We start from the raw sequence: 19,655 nt of genomic DNA, 5'->3' as shown, positions 1-19,655 counted from the left end.
AATTTATTACATCATTTGATATATTCAAATTTAAAGACAGAAAAACTGAAAAACAGATTCGATAATCTATAAATCCAAACCAACAAATATGTTCAAAAGATAGCGAAGAGAAAAAAGACTATTGGAGAAGGGAGTGTTTGCTTAATATGTTAAAATAAAAAACTATTTTTTACTTAATATTTGCATTTTTCATTTGTCATCATAGTTAATTTTTATAAAAATTAATAGAGTTTATTTGAATTAGTATGTTTCATAGATAACTTTTTATAAACATTTGTTATTTATAATATTAAATTATTGATGCTAAAATAAGACTTTAATGTTTGATTAAATAATACTCCCACTAATAATGATATAATTGTTTATTGATACAGAATAAATAAACTAGCATGATCACAAAGAACATATATATTTTAATATATTAATCATAACAACTTAATTTATATTTTTTATAGTATAGAAATAATATCGAATAATGTAATTAACAACGCATAAAAAATTTAAAATATTAAATATGTGAAATTGTAAATTTTAGTAGTATTAAATTTTAAATTATTTGAAAACTCCAATATTAACTTTGAAGGTGTAAATTTGAAGAATAAATTCAAAATGTATATCTGAATATGGGTGAAGTAATCCAAAAGAAAATCGAACTTATTTACAAAACAAAACCAAAATAGTTAAAAACACCCCTCAAAGTGCTTATAAGTTTTGGCTCAAAACTGCATTTTTGCAACACAAAGCGAAAACTCCCAACACCTCAAAACTGCTTTTTGGTTATTTTATGACACCCCATGATTTCAAAATCTCAAATAGACATGTGATATGTATTACATAAGTTATTCTTACATGGAAAACAAACAAATTTTACAATTAATTAACTTACACATAAAAATTTAATAACTTAGGCATTTTTCTTGTGCTTGCAAAACACCAAAGAAGATAAGAATAATTCCATTCATTTCAAAATATGAAAAATAGTTTTGGTTCTCAAGCCGCGGATCTTAATATATTTACACCAGAATCTGTTGGATGTTCTCAAGTCATAGTAAAAGCATTAAGACATGTGAGCACCCCTTGTCGGACGACAGACGTGGTTCCTCTTGCGAGCGTGCTCTTCGTTATGGTGCTGTGTCCGACATGCGTATCCGTACCAGCAGTCTTCCCGCTGCACTGCTTCTGGAGGTAGAAACTACAAAAATGCACGAAATACATGGTACGACAAACAAAAGGTAGTATAAGTTATGACAGTAGCGGTTGAAAAATGATGCATTACATTGGATGGACCTATGACAAATACAATATTTCCTTTACGACCTGTCTGACAGCCTAAACAATTAATTCCAGCTACATTCCATCAACTATATGCAACGCAGCTACATGATATGAAGTAGATAAATGCTTGAGCAATCAGAACTTACATGTTTTGGCAATGTGATCCGGAACCAGTACAAGAGAAACGAGACTAGTTTGTCATAGCAATCACTGCATTGACGAATACGAATTAGTAAACTGCTTATATGTTGTGTAGCATGAAGACTCTTTGGGGGCAAAGTCTAAATCGAGAAATACAGAGTAATTCAACTCTGACGTATCACATACAAGTATACAAATTTCACCAGCACTACGACAATTTCTTGAAGCATATTAAACATGATTGGGTTTAGAGAGAACTCACCGGCAAACGTGTGTCTGAGGAGTAATCATCTCGGAGTGATTCAATTGAAGTCTTGTCCTATCTGAAAGGGGAAAAAATGAATTTAAATTTGTAGGTGATATTGCTACGCTCTACCCGGATGGCAACCACCCGCGCTTGGAGCAGATATTTACAGAACAAATAAATATATAGGGCTTTGTTTGGTTCTATATGAAGGGCGTTTTTTTTCCTAGAAAGACACAGAGAGAAAGGTAGAGAACAAGACATGTATGTTTTGTAAAGATATAAACAAATTTTCATAATGTTTTGGTTTTCAAATAGCGAAAAATGAAAACAAACACAACCATGATGTTAAAAGCAACAAGTTAACAATTAACTCAGTTGTTATCAGGAATGAATGGATATAAACATTCTCATAAGGACTTCTATAGAAATATAAATCATACACTGTCGTCGAGAGATTTTTAATATATCTATAGCGTACAAGTTTTCTCAGTAAAAAATGGAGAACAGAAATAATAGTAATCAATATTTGTTCCTAAGTTCATGGCTTCTACTAACAAGCACTCTTAACCCTATGGTGACAGCGTATGGTCATAGTAAAAAACTACTGCTTACCAACACTTCTAACGCAATGATAATGTAATCTGTACTTACCTACTTCTCGGTTCCCCATCTTTCTTATCCATTCTGAAATCACATCCTGCAATGATTGTCCCATTTGCCTGATACATTTTTCTGTTATCTACAGAGAGAAAAAGGGACATGTAAGGGGAAAAAAAGAGCACCAGTAAAACAAGAAGAACAAGAAAATGAAAAGAGTTCCATACGTCTTGTTCGTGTCTATTCTTTTCATAAGCTAACAATGGTATTCTAGTCACAGTGCGGTCAGCAATCTGGGAAATGATAATCCAAATTTCAATTACAAAACCAAAACCAACGAAATTGATACTTGAAAGAGAATAAATACACAATAGGCCAGACAACAAATCAGATACACTCGGCTGGCAACCAAGCATATATACTTAATGAGCATAATGGACGGCAGCCGCCAAGAAGAAAAAGAGATGAGCTCACAGGTTTTAGAGTTTCAGGGCTGCACACAGGATAGGCATCAAAACTGGTAACCCCCATAGCATGCCAATAAGCACCACAAAATGCTCGATCACATCCTACACCTGAAAAGAAGAGAAGCCTTCTTTAGTAATTAGGTATTTTAGATGCTCAGTTACAGATTACGCACCATGTTGGAGATATATCATTAAGCGCAATGGATATCCTGCCAAATGGTAATTCATAAGATCATTCATATGAATGATACATAATGCATAAAGATATTTTCTTCCCCTCAGGAAAAGGTTGATGCTAGCCACATGCATAATTTATTAAACAGAAAATTGTAGTCCTCATACACAGGTTCAAAGGCCATACTTTTAAGTGCAATCATGCTGACATGTAAAACTTTGCTGTCATCTAACCATACTAGTTTTGTTGAACATGGAAAGTAATAGGTGTGAGAATCGATGAGAAATTACAGTGTTGTGGGACAGTGGTATTTGTTGGTCCAGAGGGCATCATTCCGCCACACGATTGACATTGGAGATGAACTGTGGATTGGTTGCACTGGAATCCCGCATATTCTGTGGCTGAGACACATGTATGAAATATTCAAAAGTGGAAGAAAGATCTAAAAGTTCTGGCATTAAAAAGCAAAACTACTAAATTAATAGAGACTAAGAATAAAGACAGAGGGAGGTTACCATGACATCTCAAGGTTTGTGCACCATGGAAGTAATAAATACGAGAGTTTTTACATGTAAATCGAACAGTTTGGAATATAAGCATAATCTTTATATATGTCTGTTCTAACTCAATAGCAAGAATTTTCTGAAGGCAGAGCTCAAAGAAAAGGTGTTATTACCGCATTGTGGGCATGGAAAATCCCTTACATTCTCTTCATCAGGTGGAGCACGTGCCCTCTTCCGGCTTAGTTTCCTTCCATTGCTAACAACCTAAAATAAAACGTTAGCAGTTCAGAATAAAATGATAGAACTTATAGCTTATGTCGCACTGAGATCTATCTACGCAGCTTGCACACTATCATAATAATCATAAACTAAGAGAATCATCCACCAGAAAGTCATGCATCTAATTGGCTTGATTTTAAAATGATCGTAAACAGTTTTATGAGACGTCAGCAGCACAACCATTTTATCCATATCATGTGCTAGGCAACTCTCAAATACAGATGGATAAATGAGGAGATAGAGATAACATCTGGGAGAATTATACCAGCTTCCTTGTTCCAATTTATTAGCAGGAATACATTTTCTATTTCAATTTTGGCATTCTGGAATGAGAACAGCGACACTGTTCTAATGTCAAACCAGTGTTTGTGATGGAAGGAAACATAGAAATTTGGGAAATAGGTACAGATACCTATCAGCTTGTTAAATGTTGACCTGACCACATATGTATTTTCTTCTCTCAAGCAATTCATCAGAGAATACTATATACCAGTTAAAACTAATTAATATATGAAGTATCTGAATAAATTCCGAAGTATATGAAGTATTCTGAAAGCAAAAGATAATACTTACAAGGGGTGACTTAATTGATGAATAGGAATCTAAAAGAGCAATCTCCTCATCTGAACGCCTTAGAGAAGAATCAGATTCCAGTATATCCTGCATAAAAGAGACAACAGAGATTCACAAAACATAAGCAAACCATAACAAACTGAAGTACAAGAGCTTAAGTGCAATTCTCTTTCATAAATTTAGCTTTTATATATTGTCAGCTAGTCACGTAAACAACATAATTATGATGTAAAAGGACGAGTAAAAGGTAGGAACATGAATTTCAACACAGAATTAACATCAAAAGGTGCATTACAATAATGTATTACCCTTTCCTAGCCATCAAAAGACAATAATTAAGAGGTAGCTTAATTATAAAAATAATGAATCTTAATTAAGAGGTGCATTAAAATAATGCATATTCATTATGAGTCTTACATGAAAAACTAAATATTGTAAGGGCAGATGAAAACCAGACAACCTACAGTCTGGCGACCTGCATAGCTGTAGACACTATATACATGTCAGGCAGAGCAAAAAATGCTTACCTCTTCAATACTATGCAAAAAATGGTTTCTTCCAACAAACTGAACAACTGCCCTGCACTGAGGACATAAAATGCTAGAGTGTCTGTCTTGGCACCTTTTCAACCACTCCGAGAAACATCCATTGCTGCAATCAGACAAGACTAAGTTACATACTATGAGGGTCGATAATTGCTAGTTATAAAAAGAAAAAAAATATGTATACCAGAAATTATGAAGGCAGGGTGCAACAGTCACAACATCATGCCAAACATTTAAGCAAATTGAGCATTTTGCATGTTCAGGGTCTAGATTTATCTAACAGAGGAAAAAATAAGACAGCATTATCATTAGCAGAACGATAACAAAAATAATAGCACTCCATATAGAAAAGGTTAGGCACCAGGCCACTGATGTCTACCTTCAGCTGCTTCTTACAAGTTTCTTCGGTAGGCATTACTTTAAACATATACCTCATAAACCCTGAAAGCAATAAAAAGACAGGTCAGGATTCTAATGTATTACAAGGTTATTGACCTGGGACCCTAGGTATATAGGGCAGTATTCTAAATCAAAGCTAAACTCTTAGTACATAGCTACAGAATTTCATTAACTTTAAGTTGATGAATGTTCCTGCAAAACAAATGTTAAGAGACATGCAGAGAACACTTGTGGCATGATGCTTCGAAACTCTGTCTTCTTGACATGCTAGTAAGTGGACCATAAATGCAGATGGATTATTGACCATGAATTGCAACTCATAGTTGCTTACTATAATCTGCAAGAATTCAGCAATAAGACACATGACCGCCAATGGTTCAATTCTTTATGCAGCCAACATAGATGAAGTGAGAAACAGGCAACTCTTTAGTAACAATTCTGAATGGGAAAAGCCAGAGTCATGCTTAAATACGTATGTCATTCAGGGTGCTTCAGATAACAGGCCCCACCAAGGAGCTAAGAAATGGAGAGAACCAGTGTGTACTGGTTCCAGACTCTGGAAATTCTCCTTCATCAGTTGAATTCCTTGGGACATGCCCAAGCACTCAACGCAACCAGGCCAGCCCCCTGTTTCTTTCCAATTTCTGAGCAATTGCTATTTATTTCTGTTTCCCTTTCTTGTAGTGTTTCTTATTGATATCTAGTTGGCTGAACTCACTGCACATCTTATGTTAAATTCATGGGCAAAAGTCAGCCATAAGATATCAGGGAAGTGGCTATACAGTTCCACCTACTCCTTAGTCCTTCTGTATAATATCTGGATGCGATCTAACATGCTGAGGGTTAAAAGAAGTTGGTCAATGCCGATTCTTACCATCAGCCTCAGGACCCAGAATAATTTCAGTGCCACATCTAATGATGGTTGTATCATCTTCTTGAACAACCGTGCCATCAACAAGGATTGAACTAGAACTAGTTTGCAGAAAAAAGCAGTTGTCAAGTACTTGGGGATAAATCAAAGGATGGTAAGACCAATAACAAGTAGTTTTATGGAATAAACTCACAATTTTCTTTTTTATTTAGATACAAAATTTTGACAATGTGACCACCGAAGAGAAAATAGGGCACATATTATTGCTAACACAAATGACACTTCTGAAATGTGCAGACACACTTGTCTGCCAAGACAATCAGTACACAGCCATGCCCTAATATACTAATAGAGAAATGTGGAAACTTGCACTTCAGTAGATGAGATCAAACAAAAGTTTGAAGTTTCAGGAGAAATTGACTTCAGAAGAAAATAAATGCACTTCAAATATAATCAAACTCATTGATCTCCTCAAAGACACAATCCGATACATATGCACTTATCAAACACAAAATAGACTCCATGAAGTAAAAGGGACGCATACCTCTTGTTTTGCATCAAGGCAGAAACTTGATCCTTTTCCCTAGCTATCTTGCACCATTCTTGCTTTACACTTGAAGGATTCTTGACCTCTGAGCAGATTGTCACCTCATTAGACTTCAACTCTATATCTGAATAACTCGAGTCCAATGGCACTGCAGAACGATGGCAACAAATGTTTGTACTGAAAAGCCAAATTCTGGCTAAACAAATACCTCCTTTTACAGATATAAAATGAATTAGGCAACGAAAACAGGAACGACTTTAAACTTTTCCAACACCATAAATGAGCAATCTTTGAATCGAGGCAGAGAAAAATTGTGAATAGAGCCCCAAAAAGAACACCTTATTTAAAAAGGTATAATAATCACGAAACTGGAAAATTTACAGTTATTTGATAATATATGATGTCTTCTTCTCATGACTCCTCTGGCGGAGTCAGTTCTAGACCAAATATTACATACACTCGTATTTAGATGTTCAGATAATCAAGACTACATTTTTATTGCATACACAACACTACAGATGAACATGCATCTTCAAATTCTCAAAGGGTCGAGGAAAATATTACCACATTCATACGCAATGAAGAAAAAGCGAACACACAGAACCCAAATTAAAAAATAAGAAGAAAAAGAGAAAATTAAGCCCACAGGCATCAAAAACTTCAGTTCATTCCGTCCCATAAAGACTGAAAACAACATAAACAAGAAATGAAATCTTTCCTTTCTATAAGTACCTAGTTTAGCCCAGATATCATCACTGGAGGAATTGGAGCCAGAGCTTTCTCCTCTCTCCATTTCTTCTGTCTCCCTCTCTGCAGAATTCTTGATTCCGGAAACGTGCGGGCAAATTTGTGAAGGTCAAGGAGGTTTATGCAATGAGAGGAGAGTTTTGAAGTGGCATTAGAGTAAGAATAGAGAGAGAATTTAATTGGAAAAAACTTCCCAAGGAAGGATCAATCGATTTTCAAAAGCGTGCTCAAGAAAACAAAAGAAACGTTCTTCAAAAGCCCTCTGTGCAGATCAGGTGTTGTACCCTCCGAACTACAAACATCTGTTTCGAACATTTGCACATTGACAAATTCGGGAGAATGGGGAAATTATACATCAGCCCTCCTAAAAACTCAATATTACATAGCATCCCCATGATCGATAAAAAATTGACATAAGTATATTAAGTTGACATAAATTTATTAAGTTTTTAAAATTACGAAAATGATCCCTAAGGTCTCATATAAATACAAGCATACATTTTTAAGTTTCGATTATTACATCTAACATCTATAATGATATGAGTAAATGGAGCTAAAGAGGTACAAATTCAAGAGGGGAAAATAGAAGCTCGAACTTATAGAAAAGTTCTTGTGCATCTGGGAAATAAGAATATGATCTCTAAGAAAGAGAGAGAAAATACTATTTTACGAGCTTTCAAAAGGTATTTAAAATAAGTATAAAAAAATATTTCTTTGAGGAAAATTTGCTACAAAGGCATCTGCAAGAAACTTTTTATGTACCATGGCAAGAATAGAGCAAAGGCCAAAAAAAAAAAAGAGAAAGAAGCGAAAAAAAAAAGATGGGTATATAAATGAGATAGTTCAGTTCTCCTACTGTTGGACATTGAGTTAGGTTTGTAGACTGATGACTCAATATGCATTTATATTTGATATAAAGTTTGAAGTTACTAACTTGGAATAAGAACTCATCTAGCATAAAGACTTTATATGATAGAATTTATAGTCTCCCAAACACATGTTGGAATGGGAACTCATTGAGATAGATTCTATTTGAGATAGTGTTTTTAGTCATCCAAATATATACTGGTATATGGACTTCTCTTACAGATAGGGTTGAGTACACCTGTAAATAAGGTATATGATCGTGATCAAAGAGTTACAGAAACACAAGTGTGATGCCATAAATGAGTTTATCACAAAACGTACACTCCCCCTAATATATTAACTCCTAATAATTTCTTTATATTTTTCTGTTCGTTTTTTCTTGGAGCATCCATATACTCCTCGGATTCGAGATGTGTAAACAAGTTGATTATTCTTTTAGTAATTCATCAAGGTGAACAAGTCGTGTTCGTGGTTTGTACAATATTTGAAGCAAGATCCAACATGAGGAGGTGATTTTAAAGATGTTCGTGGGTTAATTTACAAGACAATAAGAAAAATGATGTGTCTGGCTAGGCTTGTAAACGAGCCAAATCCGGATGTGTGGATCGATAAAACTTTATTGTTAAATATTAACACAATCACAATTATATGCTTGTGATTAATTAATCTGTTTGCACATAAATAACTATTGATTTATTCCTACGAGATTGTTTATTTTATTATATATTATCCATTCTTTTTCTACCTACAAATGAACATATAAATATATATATATATATATATAAATCGTTCCAAATCAGTTTATCCTTGGTTTTTCGTATAATCCCACATCATCTAAATTTGTTGTTATTTAATTAGAAACTCCAACAGTCATAATTGAAAAAAACGATAAACATTTCTTTATTCATGAGGAAATATGTATCCTTACATTGGAGACAAAACCCAAATGCTTATTCTTCACTACTACATCATATATAGTTTTATTTCTTGAATACAAATCAAGCGAACATATAAGAATCATACACACGTGGAACTCTTCATATGTCGATCGTTTGCCTAGTTGTTATCCCACCAGAACTGTCCTTGAAGATATTTGATCACATTTTTGTCAACCTGAAAAGCCCTGGTCAGGACATCAGAAGAAATAGGAGGGTCCGAACCAAAAACTGCGTTTGCAATTGTAATAACTCCTGGATTTTGGCTGCTCAGGCCAGCAAACGCCACTGCATTGGTATTTCCAACATTGAATTGAAAGTGAATTAGACCTTCTGGGAACACAAACACATCTCCAGGGTACAATGTTTTTGTGAAGAGCTTGTTTTTCTGGTTGGGATTTGCAGGATTGGAAGTCACGAATCCGACGTACAAACTGCCCTCAACGAGAACAAGAATCTCAGTTGCACGAGGGTGCGTGTGAGGAGGGTTGAGCCCGTATGGTGCAAAGTCGATACGAGCCAAGGAAATGCCGAGAGTGTTGAGTCCAGCTAGTTGATTGACTGTCACAGGAGTAACTCTTGATCCAAGCGGACTTGATGTATTTCCAGGCTTGTTAAGACCGGAAAAGAAGAAATCGTCTGGCGTGACCGTGTTTGGATCCTTGCAAATCTTTCCGTTCACAAATACTATCAAGTAATACAAAGAGAAAACATTCACAAACGTGAGCAATAATTCCAAATAACAGACACAAAACAATTCTATAGTTGTAGTTTTCGTTCCATGGGACGACGTTAATTAGGTCATGTCATGTATTCACGTGCTTGCTCTAATTACCTGAAGCCCTTGAATCGTTAACCGCAACGCAGAAATCCTGAAGAGGGCTAGGATCAGAAGCATGAGCTAATAAAGAAGCCAAAGCCAGAATAACAATAGTCAAAAGCAAGCGAGCGGCCATTTTTATCTGATATTACTTGTGTTAGCTAGAGCTTGCAGGGGAATGAGTTGCTGAGGATGTAAAGCATGCATGTACGCCTATTTATACGTCGTGATCCACCTTGAATCACTCGATTGTTTTCACCATTAGAACAAGTATGAAATGGTCATTTGGCCAAGTCTTCAATGTTAAATTTGATCAAGAATGGTTCTTCTGTTGCTGAAAACAAAGAAATGTATGCTAATTCACCACCTACAACTTGACATTTTCATCGCGAAGAGACGGTCAATGTATGTTCGTCTCTGGATTAGTTACTATAGCTAGCGCGTTCTGATTATGGAACGATCCTTCATTAGTAAATGTACCTATGGTGGAGGTCAAGAACGCAACCGTCCAGAAACTGGATAATTGGATTTCTTGATGCATCTTTTATTTCATTTCATATATATACATACCACGTGTATCAAGATTACGTCATTAATTTTATACACGATAAGATATCCAATCCGCTAAACGCCAATTTTCTCAGAAAATGTAGGGAAGGGAAGCTGCTGGTTGAAAATTAACAGAGGTCATATCACCAAGAAAATGGGCTACCATACCAAGATTTCCTCAACTGCTGCCTTACTTAATCATCAGTAGGTGATGAGTAGCTTGAAATCTTCTGTCGTTTATATAAAATTGTGATGTTTACATGAATAATTAGGACTAAGTATTTCCATTTCTGTTATAAAGCGTTAATCGTCCATGCCTTTTTTTCTCCAATTTCCGAACTAGTAACCTCTTGGCCCCGTTTACTTTGTGTTATTAAGTTAGATAAGCCGCTCAATAGATCCACGTAAGATATTTATTTAGCATTACGGCGATATAATTTTCTGTAAAATATTTTTTTAGCAAACTACTCCATGTAGTTTGAAAAATGAAACAAAATAGGGGGTAATATGCTAATTTTCTTTTCTATAGAATTTTCTGCACACTTTTCATATCACATGGGGTAAATTGTATTTTTTCCTATATATATAAAAAATCAGTACTACATTCTGCAATTTGGTTAATCTAATGTGGAGCTCCCTATACTCGCAATAAAAAGGATATTAGTTTTTCTCTATATTATAAATGACTATACCTAAAAAATCATTGATAAATTAATACTATTGTCCACCTGTAAGTAAATTAATATGAAAACTTAAGTTTCGAGTATGAATAATCAGCATTTGTCATGGTTGAGACTATAGTCAAAATATTTGCCATGATTTTTAACTATAGCTGATGTGTTGACTTCACTTGAGAAAACAACGACTAATAACCAGCACCACATAAGTGTATTTAATTAATATTCAACACAATTTTTTTTTCTTTCGACTTTAGTGATTAATTATGATAAAAAATCATGGTTCTTCCAGTTAGTTTACTGGTCTAATACCAGGTCCATTTACCTTAACATCTATTGACTTGATCAAGTTTTGCATAATCCTGAAATTAGATTAAGATATGATAATCAAATAAATAAATATATATTTGTTACCTGCCATGCATGCGACGGATTAACAGCTTTTTCCTAATCCCAAATGATCACAACTCATTATATATATATATATATATTTTTAACAACTGAGGCAATAAGTTTACAAGGTCAAATTTAAACAGTTGAATTGAAGAATATCCCACTGGCTTGCCTTCACATATGATTTTTCTTTTTTCTTGATCTTGACATTTCATCAGCTTTTACTTTTATGGTTAAATCAGTTTGCTGCCTTGATTATTCACTTTTTTACGTGATAATTAATTATGAAAAAATATAAGCAACCTTCTTGCGATATCGCAAATAAGCAATTACACTCTTATAAAAAAATAAATAGCAATCTACCTCCCTGTATTTTTTAAAATACAATCCTATATAAGGAGGTAAATTGCTTCATTTTAAAAAGTACAAGGGGGTAAATTGCTATATTTTTTTCATAGGAGGGTAATGTGCTCATTTTTAATATCACAAGGGGTGAATTTCTATTCACCCTAATTAATTACGGTAAAAAGTTATATTTTTTGTATACAGTAGCATTTATAAATTTTTGGGGAAGATCCTATGATTATATGGATCATACTTTTGGTCATTTTCGATTTTAATTTTATAATAAGAATTATATTTTTAAAAAAAAAACACATTTCATCCCGATGCTGTCAGGAATGCTAAATTTGTTGAAAATTGGCACCTAACCCTTTTAATTTGAGGATTTTTAATTTTTCGATTGATTTTGATTGATCTGCCATTTTTGTCCTTGTGACATTTGGATTAAATGTGTCATTATTATAGTTATAGGACGAAAAATATATTTTTTTTTCTTATGTTCCACATGCCACATTAGCAAAAGTTGCTGGAAAAATTAAAAAGCCTTATATTTATAAGTTATGTGCAAGACATGTGATAATTTTTATTCAATTTTTTTTTTTTGTGGTGAGATCTAAACTAAATAACTTTTTTTTTAAAAAAAAAAAATTACAGACATTAATTTGCAACTTTTAAAATGGACGGGACTGAAAGCGTCACCGCCTTATAATTAGTAGATCAAAATTACATTTTTAGAGAATTAACAAAAACGAATATGAAAATAAGAATAAATAAAAGGTGCTGAAAGTAGGTAGAGTTAGATAATGAAAGGGAGAGCTGAGAGGCGACAGAAAGATCTAAGAATTTTTCTTTTAAAGGTATTTAATCACTGTCTTATAAAACATACCAAAATAATTTTAAAATTTTGATTAGAGGTCGTGGTTACGAATCTACGGTTCTCATGAATATGAATATATATTTCTTGATATGTTTAAAAATATATTTATTAATTTAAAAATATTAATATATTAAATTAGTATTTTAATTTGAATATAACAGATGATATAATATTGAGTCAAATAGATCTTATTCATAAAAAATATAGTATGGATCATTGATAAAAACCAGTGGTCGCCATACTTTTTCTGCCATTTTTGTTATCAATGTGCGAAATTTTTAAAATTATACAATAAAATGGGTTAATTATATTTTGTCATTTGAACTATGACTTCTTTATACTTTGGCATCTAATTTTTTTTTTTTGTCAATTTACCATCTCAACTTTATGAAATTATGCACTTTGCCTTTATAACTGTTTTTCAAACTAAGTTTTTTGTCGAAAAATCACTACATACAGTGCACATGTGATACTTAAGGGTTATGTAATGTGATATTTTTCACATATGCATAAAATGTGATGTTTTTTCGGTAGAAAAATCAGCAAAATGATGGTCATATATGGCAAAATGCAAATTTCGCAAAGTTGAGATGATGAGTTGACCCGAAAAAAAGTTCAGTACTAAAGTGTAAAAACAAGTATAGGAACCTTGGTAGCCCCCTCTTGCAAATAACGCGATTTCCCGGGCTCCGCCTTCATGATAATTTAAAATGTAATTTACCAAAATAAAATTGTCAAAATAAATTCATAAAAAATTAAACTTGAGGATCGAAATTGCAAGTGTCCCTTAGGTACGCATAATTGTTTATATATATCATTAACATGTAAATAGGAATCATGGATTCAATTTCAGAACTGTACTAATATCAATAATATTAGTACAGTCGGCGAACAAACGTTTGTGAAAGAAACCTTTATGTTGATAAATATTGAGCAGGTTAACAAACATAAAACTATGTTTTGAAACACTTGAGAGTTGCCTACACCACAAAAATATCATAAATAATACTATAGTAAGGAAAATGACCATTTTTAACAGCTTAAAGCTTTTAAAGTAATAACAAATTTCGAGTTTAAATTTTATTGTTACTCATTTATTAAACACCACGTATAGGCCAGGTTTGTACGTGAGGGACGTGTTATGATATTAATAATAAATTAGTTGTTGTTGCACGTGACCCTTTCGAGCATATAAAAGTGTGACATGAAAAAAAATTATAAAGTAGTGACAACTATTATTTTTTGTCACTAAACCGTCACTATAATGAGTCACTAATTGTATTTAGTAACAATGCTGAGCACATTTTTTGGTCGTTAATTCATGTTAATATATAATTTTTTTTACAAATAATAGTAATTATTAAAACAATGAAATTTCTTATAGTGATAAAATAAATGGTCTTGTCACTAAATAAATATAATTATTGACAATTGTTATTTGATTTTTTGTTATCACTAATCTTCTATTTTCTTTTCTTGTAGTGTAATCCGATGAATCAATCACGTCAATGGATGCCTGCGCGAGGGGAAAAGAAGCGTTAGTCCAGGCGTTCAGTGTTAGTTATGAAGAAGTATTCAATAAAATAGTGGGCAAGTGTTAGAAACTTTCCAACTCTACATTAGATAATTAACGTTGTAAAAGAAAAGGAGACGACCATTTCACTGTCCTATTCTCTATAAATAGGAACCATTTTCATGTCAGGCTCATCACCTCAATCCTAAGAAAATAAGCACTCCGGGTGACAAAACTGTCCAGTATCGGCTCAAAATGAAGATGGCTTTCGGCTTCTTGGCAGCCATTCTCGTTGCTTCCCTGTCGCCATTCGCACACGCGTCGGATCCCAGTCCTCTGCAAGATTTCTGTGTTGCTGTTAATGATTCCGTGGCGGCTGGTAATTTAAATGATTCTGCTCTCTAACAGCTTAAATTGTTTATGGAATTGTCAAACCTCTCATTTAAGTTTATATATATGTTTTTTTGCTTATGTACATCTTTGCTTTGACATCAATGTGAAATAACATGGACATCTCTTACACATGTAGTTTTTGTGAATGGAAAGATATGCAAGAACCCTAACATGGTTGTTGCCGAGGATTTCTTTTTCCCGGGCCTAAACAAACCGGGGAATACATCGAATCAAGTTGGATCGATGGTCACACCGGTGAACGTCAACCAACTACCAGGGCTCAACACTCTTGGCATTTCTCTAGCCCGTATAGACTTTGCACCATACGGTATTAACCCACCCCACACGCACCCGCGTGCCAGTGAGATACTTCTTGTAGTCGAAGGCACTCTCTACGTTGGATTCGTGACTTCCAATCCCGCGAACCCCACCATGAAAAACAAGCTCTTTACCAAGTACTTATATCCAGGAGACGTTTTCGTCTTCCCACAGGGCCTAATTCATTTCCAATTTAACGTGGGAAAAACGAACGCTCTCGCGTTTGCTGGTCTAAGCAGCCAGAATCCAGGAGTTATAACCATTGCAAACGCAGTGTTCGGTTCAAACCCGCCAATTAATCCAGATGTTTTGGCTAAGGCATTCCAGGTTGAGAAGAATGTGATTGACTACCTTCAAGCACAATTTTGGTGGAACATCAATTAATTAAATGCAGAGGTGATGACAATGAACTTGCCTGCAGAGACACTCTCTTGGCCCTTGGAAAAATGAAGTATTACTGTTGAGGTCTATGTTTCTGAATAAATGGTTTGTATTTTAAGTTTCTGATCAGGTGATTGTATTCACTTGCTGCTGCTTTGGAGTCTGCAGTTTACACCTTTGTACTTCAATAATAATGAACTATTACAATGATGGTCTCATGATATCTGCTTTATGCAATTCTGTAGTTCGTATATATATATATTGAGTCTGGAAATTCGTATTTTTTGTTCCATATATTAAGTTTATTTTTAATTTAGTTATGTTTGTCAGACTTTTCTTACATTTAGTTCCATTTATTTTAAAAAATTCTCAATGTTAATCTCAAGTCACTTTTTTGTCCAATTTTTAACGAAAAAGTGACATGAATTGGATGAAAAAAGTGATTTTTCCATTAAATGGTGGATGAAAAAGTGACTTGGGACTAACATTAAGAATTTTCTAAAAAGTATGGGACTAAATGTGAAAAAAGTCTATCAAATGAGACTATATTGAAAATGAACCTATTATATGGGACAAAAAATACAATTTTCTCTATCGTGTCTTAAATTTTTGAAAGTATTTTGATTGAAATGGTGTAGAAATAATATTTTAAACAAATGAACCACTAATGACCGCGTTTTGAGGAAAATGGAGAAAATGTCATTTTAGTCTTGTAATTTATGGCTGACGTTTTTTATCCTACACGAATTAATTTGGGCAATTTAGTCCTATAACTAAAAACTTTGGCAATTTTCATCATTTTTCTGCCAATTTGACTGGAAAATTGCATTTGACTTGCACATGACCTAATTAAATTGCAATTTTGGTTGTGTAACTTAGGGGACATTAACATTTTTAGTCTTATAACTTAGGGAAGTTGACACTTTTGATCCTATACGATTGATTTACAGGACTAAAATTATAATTTAATTGGATTATATATATGCTAATCACATGTAATTTTTCGGTCAATAAAACGCGGGAAAAAGGACTAAATTTATATACTACCCAAGCTGATGACCTCCACTAGTTCCCACGGGGATCTCTTTAGGAAGGAGATATCAAATTACAATCACATTAGTGAAGAAATTAAATTGCTAAAACCTTGAAGCTCAAGTACAACTGTTCATCCATATATATTTCGGAAGTATGTTAGGTCTAATTAAATTATATGATAGGACTATTGAATTTTTATCTAAAAGGTTAAAGTGGTCACTAATTGGGCATAAGGACGAAAATTACTATTATTTTGAAATATAAAGGACTAAAATCACTATGTCCACAGTTAGAGAACCAAAATTGCAACTCCTTAAAAATACAAGACCCAAATTACAATTAATATTTACAACTTAGACTGCTACGTCATTAAATTCATACTAGGATGTGTTTTGACACTCAAATGCATATTTGGTTCAAATGTTTTAGAACGAATTTATTGCATTGATGATTGAATTATGCATTTTTTAAGTGAATAATTGATATTAACCTCATCTAGAGAAAAGAAATCTAAAATGCCCAAAATGAAGCCGAAAAGTGATCAAAGAAAGATGTGAAGAAAACAGACTTAAGCATCCGATAGGAAGTGACCACACCTTATTCAATGTTCGAGTTTGTCTGTAGAAAAGTGGGCAATTTAAAAAGATTTTCTACTGCGATTTATTTTCTTTTTCCAGACGACAAGTTAGAAGGCGAGGGAGCGGACGATTTGCTGCTATAAAAATTAAGGGGGTGTGAAAGCTGAAGATTAGTATCCCATTTCACATTTTGTCATTCTCTTAGTTTAGGTCATCTCTCTCCTTTTCTTCTTCTTAGTTTATATTTTTAAGAAGAATTTCTACGCACATGTTGTGTAGCTAATTATCTTTTTTTATTCAAGGGAAACGTTGAACCCAATTATTATGTTTTGAGATTGTGGTTTTAATCTATTTTCATTGAGTATTTCTTGTCTTGATTTACATCTTATAGAATGATTAATATTGATAGATCTGGCAATTCGATTCGATATTAATTATTCTATTGCTATCAATGAGTTCAATGATCTGTAATTTTCATTAATAAGTGGTACAAGTACCAAGAAAATTAATTATATATGTGCTTTGCATGATTTATTTGTAGGGACAAAAAAACTAGGTTAGACAATATTTGCTAACTTCAGTCACTGAAGGACCGAAATCGCAAAAATTTTAAATATTACGAGAGTTAATTTGCTACCCTAAAAAGATAAAAAAAAAAAAAAACTAAAACTTAAAAATGCAAAAGATTCCCGACGAAAAGTGTATTTAAGCCCATTTTTAGATCAAATTGGGTGGAAAAAGATAAAAAAATTGCCAAAATTATAAAACTGAAAATATAACTCATAAATTACAAGATTAAAATTACAATTTTGTCAGGTGGCATAGTAGTTCAATGTATTTATAACGTACAAGTCTCTAACAAGTATCAGATATGATTAACTTCCTGTAATAGTAATCACAGAGGAATTACTGAAACATACTTTATTCAGACATTTAACTTTCAAGGATCTTACACACACAGATCTGCGTACCGGCAACAAACAGGACTTGGAGCGGATACATGCATATTCAGCTAGAAACAAATTTTTCAACAATCAATCAAGACCCCAACATTGAGGGTCACCTTTTTATTACACTGAAGATGATCAGTGCAAACTGCAATATATGTAGTCTTTAAATCCTGTGCATGTCTAGTTGTTCCCCGTCCAGGGCAGTGACTGGAGATACTCCACCAACTTCTCGCGGACTTGGAACGATTTCACGAGAACGTCAGCTCTAACAGGCGGCTCTGATCCGAAAACGGCCTTTGGGATGGTCATGATTCCAGGATTCTGGCTGTTTAGACTAGCTATTGCAACTGCACTTGTTTTCCCGACGTTATATTGGAAATGAATCAGACCCTTTGGGAACACGAACGCATCTCCAGGCTTCAAGATCTTGGCGAAGAGCTTGTTCTTGTGGTTCGGGTTTGGAGGGTTCGTCGTTATGAAGCCAGCATAGAGCTTGCCTTTTAACACCACAAGTATTTCAGACGCACGAGGATGCTCGTGGGGCGGATTGACACCGTTTGGTGCAAAGTCGATGCGGACTATGGAAATGCCAAGGGTGTTGAGCCCTGGTAAATCATCAACGAAAGCATGAGTCACTCTTGATCCAAACGGATTTGATGTATTTCCAGGCTTATTCAAACCCGAAATGAAGAAGTCATCTGACGTGACGGTTTTTGGATCCTTGCAAATCTTTCCGTTCACAAATACTGCATGAGAATTCATTCAGGGTGTTAAAATGTGGAACATCTTGACAGAAACAAGAACCGAAATTAGGCTGAAATTTTCATATGAAAATGGCAATTAATTACCAGCAGCCTTGGAGTCATTGACGGCAACGCAGAAATCCTGCAACGGGTCGGGATCATAGGCATCCGCAGGTGAAGAACCAACAACTAGAATGGCCATAGACAACACAAAGTGAAATGCTGATATTTCCATTACGCGGTTTATACGACCAAAAGCTTCCTTAATCTACAATTTTCCTGTCTGCTATTGTTTTGCTCAGACGATATCCCTTGTGCAGCAGAAGAAATTGGAGTTTTTATAGTTGAAACTTGAGCTGTAAATTGAATTTTCTATTTCAAATTCTATTATATTTTCTATTTCATTCAATATATATACATTACGTATCAAAATATTTTCTTTAATACAATAAAACGTATTTTTTACATATACAGCGTGTCTACATCAAATGAAATATAAAATATAATAGGATTTGAAAATCCAATCCGAGTGATTTGAGTCTCAATAGGTTACTAAACTATATTCAAGATTTGATCATTCTGATGAAGGGCTTCCTTCTTCTGATGATATCAAAAAAGGTTAGGTTTTCTTGCAAGAAATGACCATATACTTAGAGAAATTCAAACTTTTTGTGTGCAGGGTTATCTGAGGATATTGCATACTTTTTGTTCAGTTAACCCACTGAGCAATTATATAATATGAATTGATAAAGTTGTTATTTACACGATTCTATTATATTTTGGTGCCCCAACGCTATATATCAACTTCTAACTTTTACTTCTTTTTGTAGATGTCCTAAGAATTAAATTAAATTACATTTGCCTCCGTAAAGTATAGGCTAATAACATTCTCTACCCTACTAATGGTTAATATAATAT

General features: G+C 33.8%; 4 protein-coding genes across 5 annotated transcripts; 1 reads left to right on the top strand and 3 right to left on the bottom strand.

Annotated features, from left to right (window-relative positions):
• LOC105178017 (E3 ubiquitin-protein ligase CHFR) lies at positions 940-7,642 on the bottom strand. 2 transcript variants are annotated; one of them, XM_011101352.2, is made up of 15 exons: positions 7,352-7,642; positions 6,617-6,767; positions 6,076-6,173; positions 5,182-5,243; positions 4,987-5,078; positions 4,785-4,908; positions 4,258-4,344; positions 3,579-3,669; positions 3,193-3,297; positions 2,735-2,835; positions 2,488-2,553; positions 2,315-2,402; positions 1,679-1,739; positions 1,422-1,485; positions 940-1,192 (listed from the first exon to the last, which is right to left on the bottom strand). In XM_011101352.2, exons 1-15 carry the CDS (start codon positions 7,410-7,412, stop codon positions 1,058-1,060), a joined length of 1,386 nt encoding a protein of 461 aa, XP_011099654.1. In that variant the 5' UTR covers positions 7,413-7,642; the 3' UTR covers positions 940-1,057. The 2 variants fall into 2 exon arrangements, with proteins under 2 accessions (XP_011099654.1, XP_011099653.1); XM_011101351.2 differs by having other exon boundaries at positions 3,193-3,303; positions 7,352-7,641.
• Positions 9,110-10,258, bottom strand: LOC105178016 (putative germin-like protein 2-1). The gene is made up of 2 exons (XM_011101350.2): positions 10,004-10,258; positions 9,110-9,855 (listed from the first exon to the last, which is right to left on the bottom strand). The coding sequence occupies exons 1-2, from the start codon at positions 10,122-10,124 to the stop codon at positions 9,290-9,292; spliced, it is 687 nt and encodes a 228-aa protein (XP_011099652.1). The 5' UTR covers positions 10,125-10,258; the 3' UTR covers positions 9,110-9,289.
• LOC105178014 (germin-like protein subfamily 1 member 13) lies at positions 14,520-15,705 on the top strand. Its single transcript, XM_011101349.2, has 2 exons — positions 14,520-14,718; positions 14,869-15,705. Exons 1-2 carry the CDS (start codon positions 14,595-14,597, stop codon positions 15,432-15,434), a joined length of 690 nt encoding a protein of 229 aa, XP_011099651.1. The 5' UTR covers positions 14,520-14,594; the 3' UTR covers positions 15,435-15,705.
• On the bottom strand, positions 17,951-19,102 carry LOC105178013 (germin-like protein subfamily 1 member 13). Its single transcript, XM_011101348.2, has 2 exons — positions 18,843-19,102; positions 17,951-18,740 (listed from the first exon to the last, which is right to left on the bottom strand). Exons 1-2 carry the CDS (start codon positions 18,970-18,972, stop codon positions 18,175-18,177), a joined length of 696 nt encoding a protein of 231 aa, XP_011099650.1. The 5' UTR covers positions 18,973-19,102; the 3' UTR covers positions 17,951-18,174.

Source organism: Sesamum indicum, linkage group LG15, assembly GCF_000512975.1.
Source record: "Sesamum indicum cultivar Zhongzhi No. 13 linkage group LG15, S_indicum_v1.0, whole genome shotgun sequence".
Lineage (NCBI taxonomy): Eukaryota > Viridiplantae > Streptophyta > Magnoliopsida > Lamiales > Pedaliaceae > Sesamum > Sesamum indicum.
Note: the sequence above shows the minus strand (reverse complement) of the source record. Positions and strands in the feature narration are given on the sequence as shown.